Source organism: Gavialis gangeticus, unplaced genomic scaffold, assembly GCF_001723915.1.
Source record: "Gavialis gangeticus isolate Ggan-Ray unplaced genomic scaffold, GavGan_comp1, whole genome shotgun sequence".
Lineage (NCBI taxonomy): Eukaryota > Metazoa > Chordata > Crocodylia > Gavialidae > Gavialis > Gavialis gangeticus.
In genome coordinates, this window is record NW_017729033.1 from 57,186,557 (window position 1) to 57,201,290 (window position 14,734).

General features: G+C 39.8%; 1 protein-coding gene across 1 annotated transcript in view; it reads right to left on the reverse strand.

The window, feature by feature from the left end:
* Positions 1-2,803: 2,803 nt before the first annotated feature.
* The window catches only part of ARAP2 (ArfGAP with RhoGAP domain, ankyrin repeat and PH domain 2), a 258,101-nt gene continuing 246,170 nt past the window's right edge, over positions 2,804-14,734 (reverse strand). Inside the window, exons 32-33 of the mRNA XM_019526331.1 lie at positions 11,988-12,119; positions 2,804-5,742 (exon numbers count right to left, since the gene is read on the reverse strand). Of these exons, the coding sequence (XP_019381876.1) occupies positions 5,380-5,742; positions 11,988-12,119 (495 nt within the window). The 3' untranslated portion in view covers positions 2,804-5,379. The remainder of the gene's footprint in view (positions 5,743-11,987; positions 12,120-14,734) is intronic.

The window sequence follows — 14,734 nt, forward strand, 5'->3', positions numbered from 1 at the left end:
CAAATATTCTGATGTTACAAAAGTTTGGGCCGGCAGGCCTTGGGGGAATGACAATCTCAATATAGGAAAAACACCTGCAAACTCCAACGTGCTGGAAACATGGGACATTTATCACTCACTCAGCTTGGCACCACTAACCCTGCACAGGGTGGCTCCCCTTCCTGATTTCCACCAGTGCCTCATGTGGGGGAAGAATCAGGTTTCACCTGCTTTATCCCCTTCTCTTCTGAGATCATGTCAGAGTACCTGACCTGCAAGCCTGGAATTCCAATTCTCTCACCCCATCAGCTCAGCATCCCACCAGCATCCCTGCCTCCTTGCTTCAGCTCAGAGCATTGTGTGCCATTTGCAGGGGAGCACTTCCCCATCTGCATTCAGGACTCCCCAGCCCAAGCCCCCGTCCCCACTTCAGGGAGCGAGGAGGCACATGGCATCAGGGCTGGAGAGTGGAGCAGTTCCCTGGAGCCAGTGGAGCTGGCTCTGCCTCTGTCCCTGCCCGAACCCCAGTCTCGCCTCACCTCAGGGAGGAGCTGTTGCCTGACCCACACGAGGAGTGAGCTTATCACTGGTAAGTGTCCTGTGCCAGCACCAGTGCCTCCGCTGCACTCGGCACCCAAAGTTTACAGGAAGCTGCATCCCAGCTCCTCTCTGGGCAGGTGTGCAGCATTAAAGAATTACTGCACGGTAAGATTTTTTATTGGTGCTGTGCACACGCACAGCTTAGAGGGAAGCTTGGTAGAGGTTAATGTACTAGATTTACATCCTCCTCTTACAGAAACCATAGGCAACACATACACCATGCAAATCCCTAGGTTTAACTTTGAAGAAAACCTCACAGGATTTCTTGGTGGCTAATATGTACTAGAAGTGTACAAAATGGGCCGTATTCAATTCGGATTTGGATTCAACCTGAATTGGGGACAGTGATTTGATTTGTTGATTCAGATCCCTGTCCCCAATTCAATTTGGCCCAATCCAAATCTAAAGATTTGATGCTGATTCGGCCAATCCGCAATTCAGCCATAGACACAGCTTTAAATATTTTTTACACATACCTTGAGGTACCAGGTGTGGCTTGGGAATGCTACGATGCTGGGGTGGATGGTGTGTCCCACAGGAGCATGGGGGGGGCACCTGAATGCTCAGTGGTGAATCCGGAAGTGGACTGGAAGTACTTCTGGTCCACTTCCAAGTCTGCTGGGGATCGTCCTGTTCCCCCCGCCCCCCCCATGTCTGCCTGGCTTGGTAATCAGCCACAGGGGGACCCCAAGTGCCCCCCCAGACCCAGTCACTGAGCCGGGGAGGGTGGGCCCACGCACTCCCTGGCAGACCCAGAAATGGACCAGATGTGCTTCTGGTTCACTTCTGGGTCTGCTGCTGAGCACACTGGGGACCACCCCCCCGCACTCCCATGGGACGCTCCATCCGCCCCACCATTCACAAGCCCCCTGGTACCCTCAAGGTATGTAGAAAAAACATTTAAAACTGCATCTATGTCTGAATCGTCAAATCTTTCCTAATCTCTCCAAATAGATCTGGAGGGTTCCAATTTGACTCGGAGAGATTAAAGGGTCTCCTGATTCAATTCAGATTCAGAGATTTGACTACCAAATCATGCCAAATCTCTGCCAAATCAAATCAGTGACCAAAGCTTTGCACAGCCCTAATATGTATATAAAGCAAAAGGCAGCAACTGTCCAAGCCACCATTCCCCTCTGCAGTGTTCCCCTCCACAGACAGAGGCAGATAATTGTGCTTTTAGACACACCACTCCATCCTAACCACAGCAATAGTTGGAAAGGGCAAATTCATAAGTAATGAATTGTAGCACCTGCAATAGGGGCAGAGGTGGGAATAGAGAGCAGACTGTAGAAGCAGGTGGTGCAGAGGGGACAAGCACCACAGTGCATGGTGAAGATGACAGGCAGAGCTATGTACCACTGAACTCTGACCCTCCATTCCCACTGCCCCATGCCATGCAATTTTGAGATTAATCCAATCACTTTGCCAGCTGAATTCAGCCCAGGGGCTGTAGGTTGCCAAGGCATGCCATAGAACACGATCTGGTCCTAAATAACACCAACTTCAGTAAACAAAGCATAGGGAGCTTACTTTTGCCAGTATGACGACTGGTCAGATACAGAAGTTCAGAAAGTAGAATTCCATTTCTGAACTAGTGAAATAAAGCAATTATGGCTGAAATACAATGATAAAAACACTATTGTGTGGTTTCCAAGCAGTACTCTTTCAGTGACTGGCACAGTTTTATAAGTCAACAAGTAATGCTTATAACATGAAAATTTAACTTAGGACATGAAAAGGCTATGTTCTTTGCACCCTCTCCATGCACAATAAAGATTCTTCTATTTAAACTTGCTGTAAACGTACTATAGGTGATTATGCTTAAAATAGTAGCCCTATTGACTTTGTTGTACTAACTGTATTAAAGAGTTTTTCTCTTTAAAGATGAAAATGCAAAGTGAACAGATATTGTGTGGAAGATTAGTATAAATAACATTTACTTACGTTTACTTAACTATTTTCTAACTAAGGAGGTTGCTGGAATCTAATAAAAGAACCCAGGGGCTGAGATTTACATGTTCCTAAATTTTAATCCCAGCCTTGCCATTCTTCTGCTTTGTGTAGCCCACTTAATTTCCTGGAACTGTTATTTCTTCATCTATAAAATGAGGATAAATAATACTAGCCGCATGAGGCCATTGTAAAAATTACAGATGTTGAAATAGGGCCTCAACATTTGTACATAGCTTGATTACATTATTTTCTGAAGTGATGATAAAACTTAGACAAACACTATTTATTCAATAGAAATTACAATTCCCTTATTATTTCAGCATATTTTATAAACAACAAAAAATCAGCAGCCATTCAGATATTTTTACACACAGTGTTCAGTTCTTAGATGAGTCTCAAACACATAGTGCAAAACAGATGGAATATGTGATAATGGTTCAAGTACAAAGACATTCAAAGGTAATGCATTTTAAGTGAGTTAACATTCATTACAGAAGTTATATTTAAGTTAAATAATTTTGGCATTCAAATCATGTACATATGTGAATGTATATAGAAAACAGTAGAAGATGATTCCAGAGTCTTAAGGAACATCAGTTTAACCACAATTGAGGAGTAAATGTTCAGCTTTTTGTTTCCCTCCATGTAAACAATGTTACACTTTAATTTTAGTATCCTTTACAGCAATTGTACAGATACCATACCACCTGCAAGCTCCTTTCTAAAAAAGGTAGGGCTTTCTTGAAGTATTTAGTTAAGTTAAAATGGGAAAAGTCATTCTCTTATTTGGGTCACTCATCTCAGTGCACCTTATATTACTTTTTTAATTCCATTCATGGTATACGAGAAATTCTGCATTACAGTGACTCTCGGCCTTAGTGATGTTATACAAGATGGGATGCAATTAGTGCATAATTTACACACTAAAAATAATTTAAGAGTAAATGAATTATTGTAAACTGTGAATTCACGAATAGCCTCAGACAGATAAAGTGAACACTTGCATCTTTCCTGGAGCAGAAGATATATAAGCCCTGATCCAGAGAAGCATTTAAGAATGTACTTAGTAGCATTAAGCAATGGTTGTAGTCAACAAGACTTCAGTTCATGTTAAAAAGCTTTTTAAACACATTCCTTAATAACTGAGAAGACCTGAATTGGTGCTAACACTACCACCAATAGTGCACTGGGAAAATAAGTGTGTGTAAACATGCTTTATATTTAAGAATGGGTCAGATGGTGCTTTAGTGCAAAGTGAGCAAGAGAAGAATTCTTCACTATATTCCATAACACTATTAAAAATAAAAACCACATTAAATATTGTAATTATTCAATATCTCTTTGCAGCATATGTAGATTAACAAGGAACTTTAGTACAGATGACAACTTTCTCCAATATCATTCGTGCAGTGCTAAGCACCATGAGAAGTAACTGATGTCACAGCAGTTGTGGCATCCATTAACATCAGTGAAAGGCAGCATGCAGATTTCTATTATCACAAAATATGGTAATGGTTTAAAAAAGGGGGAGAAAAATACAGAAAATATTTTTTCAATTTAAATGTTTTACTATTTCATGCTATCTATTTTGATGGTGTACAGAAAATGTCCCTTCAGTGCTCATAAAAGATGCAAGATGGATAATCTAGGAATACAAAGCTTCTTTTTAGCCTCTGAATAGGCTACAGAGGAGATTGAAGCATTTTAAGCTTTTAAAATGCCTCAAAATCAGTGTATTGTTCAACCTTGATTTGGTAGGACCACCTCTAAAAGGTGAAAGGAGGGGTTATTCTCCATGCTTATTTAATATTTGGTTATTCTGTGATGGATGAATTGGTGGCAATTTTATGGGTGTTTTTGTGACAGAACCATCTGTTCATTAGAAAATTTGTTTTGCATTTGATTATAGAACAGCCATCAGGTAGCAACCCGCCTCAGTTACAAAGCAGCCACATTCAAGAGTGACTTTAGAGATGAAAGGTTGCACCCTCGCACTCCTAATCGGATAATCAACCCATCACCTAGAAAGTTTCCTTTAAATTTATTTCAGTCTGCTGAGCAGATAGAAGATACCATAAACAAATACAGAAGTCAAGATGAGGCTGCTTGAAAAATTGGCATTTGTCTCCTTTTGTTTTTATTTCTTCCACAATTTTCCCCTTCCCTTACCTGTAAACAAACAACTTTGATATGTATTATATAGAAACAGTTTAGACATACTAAAGCTAACACCTTGATTTCTTCTTGTTTTGTTTTACTGAGATGACTATGTCAGACACCATGTATATGTAAACAAATATACTTTATATTTTTACAAATACCTAAAATACATACATTGTCATCAAATTTGATGGCATGTTATTTATTTTTATCTAGTGTTAGACAACTACAAAAAATAAAGTTCTTGGCTAATACAGTGCATTTTGGCCTGTCTTTCTTCCTCTCCTCCCCCACTAAATTTTGTCTACTTCTCAGCCTAGAAACAACATACACAATAGTTAAGAGTGCTTAAAAACATTACTCTTAACTTAAATGCTGCACTTAAAAATTATGAACGAAATCAAAGCATCTATCAAGTACATGGAAAGAAAAATATTCCAGCAACTTCAAATTTGCACATTTCATTCATGGAATTTTATAAATTCAAAACTTTCAAAAGCTCTTAATTTAAATCTATATTATATCACACATCATCTACATAATTACCATTCGTAAACCAAGAGCTGTGTATAAACAACTGTATAGTCTCTACACTGTAGAAATTGTACACACAGTTAAAAATAAAAACACAGCTATTTGTCATATGAAATAATCTGGTTTTTGACCATCCAAGTCTTAGAAAAATCAGATGTAGGTTTCTTCTGGAAGGACTTTGTTTTTCTGCAGAACTGTTGTTAGTTCCTGAATAACATCTGATGGTAATTTGTTATCTGGTTCCAAATTAGATTTGTTTGTTTTGTTCTTCTTTTTCTTTGCTGCCTTTGCCTCTTTAAAATGTTTTTGGTGAAAGTCAGTTACGTTGGCACCTGTGTCCTCAACGAAGATCAAGTTCCGATGCTTCTTTGCATGATTTTGCGCTGTCTCCTCTTTTCGTTCCAGGCACTGTGCCACTATAGATGCTTTTTCTTTTAGGTTCTTTTTTTCTTCCATTAAGTCATTTTCATATTGCTTATTGAGCTTTAGCTTTCCAGATTCCAATTGTATATCCTGAACAAACAAGGACAGAGAAATAAAATGGTTCAAATTAACGCAGTATTCAATAATATTTAGATTGCAATTTTTGCTCATTAGGTTTACATAACAGCTTACAAGAAAATCAATTTTGTTGAAGAGCTGCAGCAGCATAGCTGATCGTTCTGAATTTCTACAATTTATGTTCTTATGATTTAATAGGCAGTTCTTACTTATTTTCCATGTAAATTATACATCTGAACATGGAAATAATCTTTAGACTACCAAATTAAACACACTGAATCATTGGAATATAGACATTTATTTTCAGATACTCAGAAAATCTGTTTTTCAACCTAGCATCTTAGACTTAATTTTAATGTTGTACAGCAGCAAAACCTGGCACATTACTTATATAACTTAGAAAAGCAGGCAGCTAATGCTGATAATATTGCAACAGCTTTGATTACTTACCAGGTGATCCAGCTGGATACATATAAACATTTTTTACATTTTTAATGCCTTATTCTAATTCCTAAAAGCAGACTGAGTCAACTACTCGCATAAAAAAATCCACCAAGGACAAACTCTTAGAAAGAAGCTCTTTGTTCTTTTTAAGTACAAAAGGGTCTCCCTGATAACAGAATGAGCTGGATGTTTGTCACAAACGTTTTGGCAGAGGACTCCCAGAGCCCTAGGTTTCTCTCCTCTACTCTACCACTTGTCCCAAGGAACTGACTGAGGTTGTCCTGGGATAGTTCCCTGACCAGGGCCATCCCTGGGTTGGGGGGGAGCAAATTGGGGTGACTGCCTTGGGCCCATGCTTTGGGGGGCCCCGTGGAGCTGGGCAGAGTGGCTGCAGTGACTCTGCCACCAGCTTCATGTCCAGCCATTCACCCCTCTTCCCCCCGCCGATGCTGCCAATGGTGGTGGCAGCTTCTTCTGGTCCAGGCCATGTGGGATTGGGGAGGGGGCAGGGCCCCACATGGGCTGATTTACCCTGGGCCCTACAACACCCTGCTTGAGTTGCCTCTGTCCCTGAGCCACAAACTTCAGCCTCACTGCCCTTACACTGGACCCAACAGCTGCCTAGGCAGCTTCCCCTTTGGGTTATGAAAAAAAATGTAGGTCCCTCTTTTCGTTGAAAGGGCTAGCCTGTTTTAGTGCTTGGCCAAAGGTCACTCCATTCACAGAAAACCAGTAAAGAGACAAAACTACAAAAGAATTAGGATACAAGAACAAGAAGACAGGAAGGAAGAACAACAAAACAATAGAGGGTAGAAAAACTATACAAGCAAAACTGAATATGTTTGAAGACAGAAAAACAAAATAAGCATAGTTTCTTACTCTCTCATCTTGGTTATACCCTAGGCTTCTGGAGAGTTCTGGCAGTGTTTTTAGAGATCAACCTTCCTGCTGATACTACCAGCCATGGCTTAGGGCCTGGGACACTTCTACACCTTAGGAAAAACCTAAAACACCATGATTCTGTCCTAGCTAGACTGTAATAAGCCTCCAAAGCTAGCACTCCTTGCTCCAACCCTTCAGCATTACTCTAATTGCTTGCAAGTCACCAGAATCCTCCAATTTTTTTTTTGTTTTCCTAAGGTAAGGTATCTCAAAATCCTCTGGCTGGCAGGTACACCTTTTCTATAGAGGAGTTGAGTTTTCCATTACACACACACAATGTCTTGGGTCTGTGCTCAATACCTCACTTGATAATCTTCTAGTTTCATCATAAAATTACAACTGTAGATTTATATCAAATACTATAATACATACTAATATGAAAATGACCATACTGAATCCAGCTTCAGAATAGCAACAAATAATAGACTAAACAGCTTAGAATAAGTCTGATTTGGGAGAATACCCATGCATGCCACATGGTGAATCCCATAGGTAACTTGGTTTTGGGGTGAATTTGTGACAGTGCTGCTATGTTCAGACATAGGGCACAAGATCATATAATTCCTCAAATAAATACCAACATCTTTATTTTGTGACACTGGCCTCATTCATCTGGTCAGTTAACTGTGAGCACCCTGCTAGAGGGAAGAAGATGAGTGCAACACTTTCAACAGGACATACCTTGCGTCTTTTTTGCAATCTTCCCAAGGACCACAACCTTGATGTGGTAGAGGGCTTTGTGCGCTACACCAAGCACCTTGAGTGATGCTGTCTACAGTCTTGTACTCCTGGTAGGGTGACTCATGGCAATAAGCTCATGAGTGAGATTTCCAGAGTAATAAAGTTCTAAAACTAAAAATAAAAGTCATCTGGAACTGGAACCCTTAGTCACATGCTTACACAGAGGTGACTGTGTATGTTTGTTTTGTACTTGGAACTGAGACAGGTATGCAATTGGTAAATTGCTATCCTGACTGAGCAGACCCATTTATGATCCACTCTGCTCAACCCATATGGGGAGGGAGCTAGAAAAGGTGCCCTAAACAGTAGGGGTGTGTGAAACAGGCCATATTCCATTTGGATTCAGATTTGGCCTGAATCAGAGACAGCGATTCGATTAGTTGATTCAGATCACTGTCCCAATTCGATTCAGCCAAATCCAAATCTAAAGATTTGATGCTGATTCAGAAAATCAGTGATATTACCATAGATGCAACTTTAAATATTTTTTCTACATACCTTGAGGTACCAGGCGCATCTCATGAATGCTGCAATGGTGGGGTGGATGAAGTATGCTTGGCAGTGAACCAAGAAGTGGACATTCCAGTCCACCACCGAGTGTGCAGGGGACCCCCCATGCCCCCTTGGCTTGGCGATTGGCGGCAGCAGGGTGCCCCGCCAAGACCAAGGAGGCACCAGTCACCAAGCTGGGGGGGAGTTCCCCACACGCTCCCTGGCAGACCCAGAAGTGGACCAGAAGTGGTTCTGGTCCACTTCCAGGTCTGCTGCTGAGCATGCTGGGGACCACCCCCCCATGCTTCCATGGGATACATCATCCACCGCAGCATCTCAGCATTCACAGCCCACCTGGTACCTTGAGGTATGTAGAAAAAACATTTAAAGCTGTCTATGTCCAAACCATCAAATCGTTCCAAATCTCTCCAAATCAATTCAGATGGTTCTGATTTGATTGGGAGAGATTCGATTCAGATTGCTGTCCCCTGTGCACTGTGATTAAGCCCTGAGGCCTGGCATCCCTCCTCCTGGCCATGCACACTGAAATTGGGCCATGTGACTGGCTCTGTGTGCTGGGATTGGTTCACTACCTAGCATTCAGAGCCTAGGGCTCCCCATGGGTCCAGAAGTTTGGCAGTAGGGAAGCAGTGCCACCACATCCCACTGCCAAATTTCTGGACTCATAGGGAGCCCAACCAGGTTGGATGACAAGGCTCCAGGGGCCAGATTTGGCCCACTGGCCATGGATTGAGCACCCCTGCTCTAAAGTAACAGAGCTATGAATGTATGTGGTAGTCTGATACATGGGGTGAGGTCATAACTGAAGCACAGAGTCTTCACAGTCTCACACGGGCTAGAATTTTTTAATGTGGCCACAAGCAAACCTTCAATTTCTGTAATCTCTCACATATTACATTGTCAAAAGTTCCATTGATAACAATTTTGTTTTTGTTGAAAATCTGCTCCTTGATACCCCCTCTGTAATGGACTACAGGTAATTCCATCATGCTATGTAAAACATTCAGGTGTGCAGGGGAATTAAGAAAACATCCCAAAATGTGATGAGTTGGCTAGTTCCACTCTATCTAATATCTGTGGACATTTTCATACATATTATGAAATTCTTCCAAGTGCTTCTACAAGCAAAACAGTAATGAGAACAGCATTCGTCAGTCACTTGTTTTCAATTAATAGTCTTGATGGCCCTGAAAATTTAACTTGTACATCAATATACATAAAACAATTTTCATAGGATATTTCTTAGGGAACTTTAAGTATTCTGAGTATTCTGTTTTGATCAAATGTTGCAGTAACATGGTTTGAGTGCTTTTTAAATGTCAGCAAGCCACAAAATGAAATTGCATTCTTGAAATTTAATCTAGGGAAATGCAGTTCCATTTAAAACATTTAGAAAACCAAGTTTCAATTTTGCATCTTTTGACATAAAATATGGTTTACCTTTCATATATATATCTTTTGCTCTACTGAGTACTGTGGGCTCTCTTTTTTCCAGAATTTCTCCATATGAATATGCAAATAGGCCTAAGGTAGCAATCACCTATGGAAAGTATCTGCTCTGCAATAATTGCTCTGCAATAATTTAATATATTATATTACACACATGCTGATGCACGCCCATGCACCCATACATTCTTAAGCCTATTTTCTCATTAACTTTACATTTTAATTTAAACAAACATGTTTAAAACTTATTTTTTGCCACATCCTTTCTTAGTTCATGTAAGAATAAAATTCCTTCAAGTAAAAACCAGTGAAATTTATATTATGCTCTCCAGTCTGTTTAGTGTATAACACTTAATACAGCCTTCTTTTTTCCCATGGTTTTATAAGTTGGTCTAATTTCTCTTAGAAACCTGCTATAGAGTTGTTACACATTTTTGTATAATATACATGTAACGTATAGGAGGGGACTAATTAAGCTATGTGTCACTCACTTGACCTAATGCTTCTTCCTCATCTTTTAACTTGCACGTTTTCTGTTTATATGAAATGAGCCCTTCCTTCCACATACCCATTTTAAAGTATGCCTTTCTAATTTGTCCTGCAAATGAGGTTCATGAGCTTTTCAAAAGAAGTGTTATAGTTATTTTTTATTCGCACCTAATGACATTGCTTTCCAGTGCCTTAAGGCAGTCTTCTGTATTTAAAAAAAAAAAAGGCCGTATTCCCAACTGCATATATTATCTCCATAAGTTTGGTATTCAACCCCTCTGTTGGATATATTTAAATGTTTTTTTCAACATATTAGGCATCTAGTATCAAAAGAAAACTAATTTGGATTCCAACAACACATATAAAACAAGTGCTAGTGAATTTTTTCCACTATTTTGGTTTCTTTTAAGGCGTTAAAGGATTCTTTCTTAATAACTATTCTTGGTGAAATATTAAAATCTAAAACCTGTGCACAGGAATCTCTCTTATCATTCTGAACATTAACTACAGATATGCTAATCATACAACTCTCAGATGTTTGGCCTAACACACTGGAGCTCCTGATAGAAGACTACTCCTCCCCTCCCAGCAAGAATGTCTAGGTAATATTTGAAGATCCAAGACTGAACTTATGCATAGGATACCGAGTAGCAGAAATGACTCTCCCCCCCCTTGAAATTAATTGGTACTCCATGAACATCTAGGAAAACATATCAGAACTGCCCAAAGAGGCAGTATCATACATATATCTGCTGACGTGTAGATTAGTGGAAAGACCACTGGCCTCCAAATAACTGAACTGTATCCCCAACTCTGCTATTAGGTTGCTGACTGACCACATGAAATAACTCCTTGAATCTCCTTGTGCCTGTTTTCTCAACTGAAAAATGGGTATAACAATGCTTCTCCCTTATGTAAAAAGGGATTGAAGAGCCATGTATTTTTAAGAAGAGTAAATCCCACCTTGATATCTTCTCTTCCAACGTCTGTGCAGACAAGTACATTTATTATTATTTTTCTCAGCTGGAAAGTAAAGTTAATAGAAGTCCCTTATGATAAAAGTGCTCATATTGGTTCTAAGAGTTTATTGTAGAAGCTACACACTTTAAAAGTGAGAAATGCCATTAGTCCCAAGAGTCTGTAGTACTTGAGTAGTCGCTGTAAAGAACCATTACTGTAGTCACAGTGCTATTCCTCCATAAGCCTAATAATAGTTTAAAGGAAATATACAGTGGTTAATTCCATCTGAACTTGATTTGCAAATGGAATCCTTACTGGTAAACTTCTAGTATTTATATCTAAAACTGTATAACTTGTTTTGAGAGGAGAAGATATGGTAGAGTACACACAAAACAAGGGCTTCACTTAAAGGCTTTTATTAAAATAAAACCATAATGATGTAACTGCATTTCATGGTTAAAAACCCCCCCAATTAATTCTAATGGGTAGCTCTTATTAAAAACTCCAGTGTTAATTTATCAAACTACAATAGAGTTGACACAAGGCTGGTCATTATATATTTAATTACATTATCCTAAATATTCCTTTAATAGCATAACAATACAAAGGATGATAAGATTAAAAGCCTCAATATCTTACATTTATGCAACTCCAAAGAGATAATTATGACTGAACTATCTAAGAAGGACAAAGAAATAGCAACTTTTTAACTATTACTTTACCTCTGTACTTCCTCTGGTTTTAGGAGTAATTTTCTCTTGTTGAATAGGAATTAAAGGTATGCCTCCAATCTTTGGATTTTTAGTCATAGACTGTTTTCTTGCTTTTCCAGCTGGTGGCCATATATCATTGTGCTGTAGAAATACAAATCCTTATTTTTGGTGTGCAATTTTAAGATGTACAATACTTTCTATGTGAAAAATGCTTCAATAAGCCTACATATCCTGCTGTACCTTTATTTTACATATAAAAAAAAAGAGAGAGAGAGAGAGGAACAGCAGGATATGTAGGCTTATTCAAGGCTTATATATATATTATAGTAACAGGATTATGGTACATATAATTATGTTGATGTTTCAGCAGTCTTGCTGGAGGACTGTAAAAATATTATGTGAACAGAGCTTTAAACTCTCAGTACAATTTGTTTCAGATATTTTCCCTCCAAACAATATATCAAAATATAAAAGTACATACCCACCATTAGGAATTGAAAAAACCCACTCTATCAGGGAACAAAAATATATCCATGGATAATATCATGTTTAACTTAACACTTACTAAGTTCAGTTAAATGCAGATGCATTTTCAAGCAGTTTAGCCTGTGTCATGCCCTATTGGTGTTGCAAAATTGGTTCCTTTCAGGTGACACTTATCTCCTTAACATTTACTCAACTGGATGAGTCACACCATTCCAATGATTTGCAACTGTTGCAACTGAACATCTGATAAGGCCCTATTTGATTTCTAATTTTCACCAGGATCTGGGGGAACGATTGCTCACCAGAGCACCCCAAGGAATGACAAGGTTGAATGGTTATAAACTCCTGCAAGACCGTTTCAGGCTGGACATAAGGAAGAACTTCTTTACTGTCCGAGCCCCCAAGGTCTGGAATAGCCTGCCATCGGAAGTGGGTCAATCACCTACACTGAACGCCTTCAAAAGAAATCTGGATGCTTATCTTGCTGGGATCCTATGACCCCAGCTGACTTCCTGTCCCACGGGCAAGGGGCTTGACTCAATGATCTTTCAAGGTTCCTTCCAACCCTAATGTCTATGAAATCTATAAAATAATTCCAAAATTCTAAGTTCACTTACAGGGTCCCAACCTGAACCAAATAAAAGAAATAAATACAATAATTTGGTCCAATATACAAATAAATATTAAAACTTAAAGGAACATACTTATTCCCAACTTAAACAATTATATAATCCGGAGTGACTATGGTTCTTTAAGATATTTTCAGTGCATATTAAACTGCAGGTGCATGCGTCTCATATGCACAAGACCAGGGTTTTTGCATAGCAGCATTTATCTGGTCCATACACATATCCAGCAAGCCTGAGAGGAAGACACTGGTGTGTAGGCAATTTAGTGCCTCCATATACACTGCCCAGGCTTTTGAACCCTGGAGAGGTCACTCCAGGTTCACTTTATCTTTCATGTTCAGTAAACTGGGCCATTTTTACACGTGTAAGCACCGCAGCACCAGGCACTTTGAAAAGTGCCCGGCATGGCGCCACTTACTGTTGCATAAGCAGCAAAACGCATGTCAGCATGAAGAAAATGGCAGCATTGCCATTTTCTCTGCACTGCCATTCATTTTGCTGCTTATGCAACCGCAAGTGGTGCAGTGCGGTGCACATCAGCTCCTGTACAGAGCAGGGTCAATTAACCCGTGGATCTCCGATGTATCTGAAAATTAAAAGTTATGTGTATAAGTGCCTCTGATGCATCACTCAGCACTATTCTATTGTCTTGTGAGGCAGACAGATGCCTACTATCATATGTCCAGAGTCTCTTCATACTCGAATGCAAGGGATTCTTCATAAGGTCTGAGGGAAAAAGCAGGCAATCCTGCTAACTCTCTGATGAAAGAACCATTTTGAAAGAGGCTCAAAAAGGAGCTTTCATGGAGGAATAGATTAATACTACTCTCCAATTAGTAAATAATAGGATTTTTAGGAACCACATTAGCATTATATAAGAAGAGCAAACAGGACAACACAAGATGCTGACAAGCTGAAACTGCTACAAGGTAAACCTTAGAAAAAGTGAAATAGGAAATATGCTTTAAATAACTGAATATTTTTGGACCATGGTTTACTGAACCATCTATGTCAAGCAATATCCCCTTTTCGTAGATGTCTTACTTTATAATCAGAATTTGCTGAATTTCCAAGGGACAATATCTTTAAGGAGTATTCAACCAGCCAACATTACTGAAGTCAGAAGCAGTGATTTCAGATTTGAATTAAGTATGATATTCTGACAGCTGGACAAATGGCCAAACAGATATCTGGAGTAGGTATTCCATCCAAAAATGTCTTGGCCCTTAGATAGCTTCATGAATGAATAGTATTCTATGGGATGTTCGATATCACTCTGGGACCCTGAGAAATTGGTGAAAAGACATCAATCCTGTATTTACTTCAATCTAAGATGAGGTCCCCCACTCCCATCCAAATCAGCAGGGGAAAAAGCCCTTCATCTTAGATTAACATATGAAGCCAAATGGAAGACAGGCAGGCAGCTGCTGTGGCTCTGACTCTGGCCCTATACCCCGTACATTTGCCCTCTGCAGCTTCTACCACCTGCTTCTGGCCTGTGACCTCCGGCCTGCCCATTACTGTCAGGTGCAGCTTGGCTCCAGCTCAGGCTTGATTCCCTCCCCAGGCACAGAGCACATGAATCTCCCATTCCCTGCCTGGCCAATCAGCAGTACCACTGCTGCTGCATGGCATGGCAAG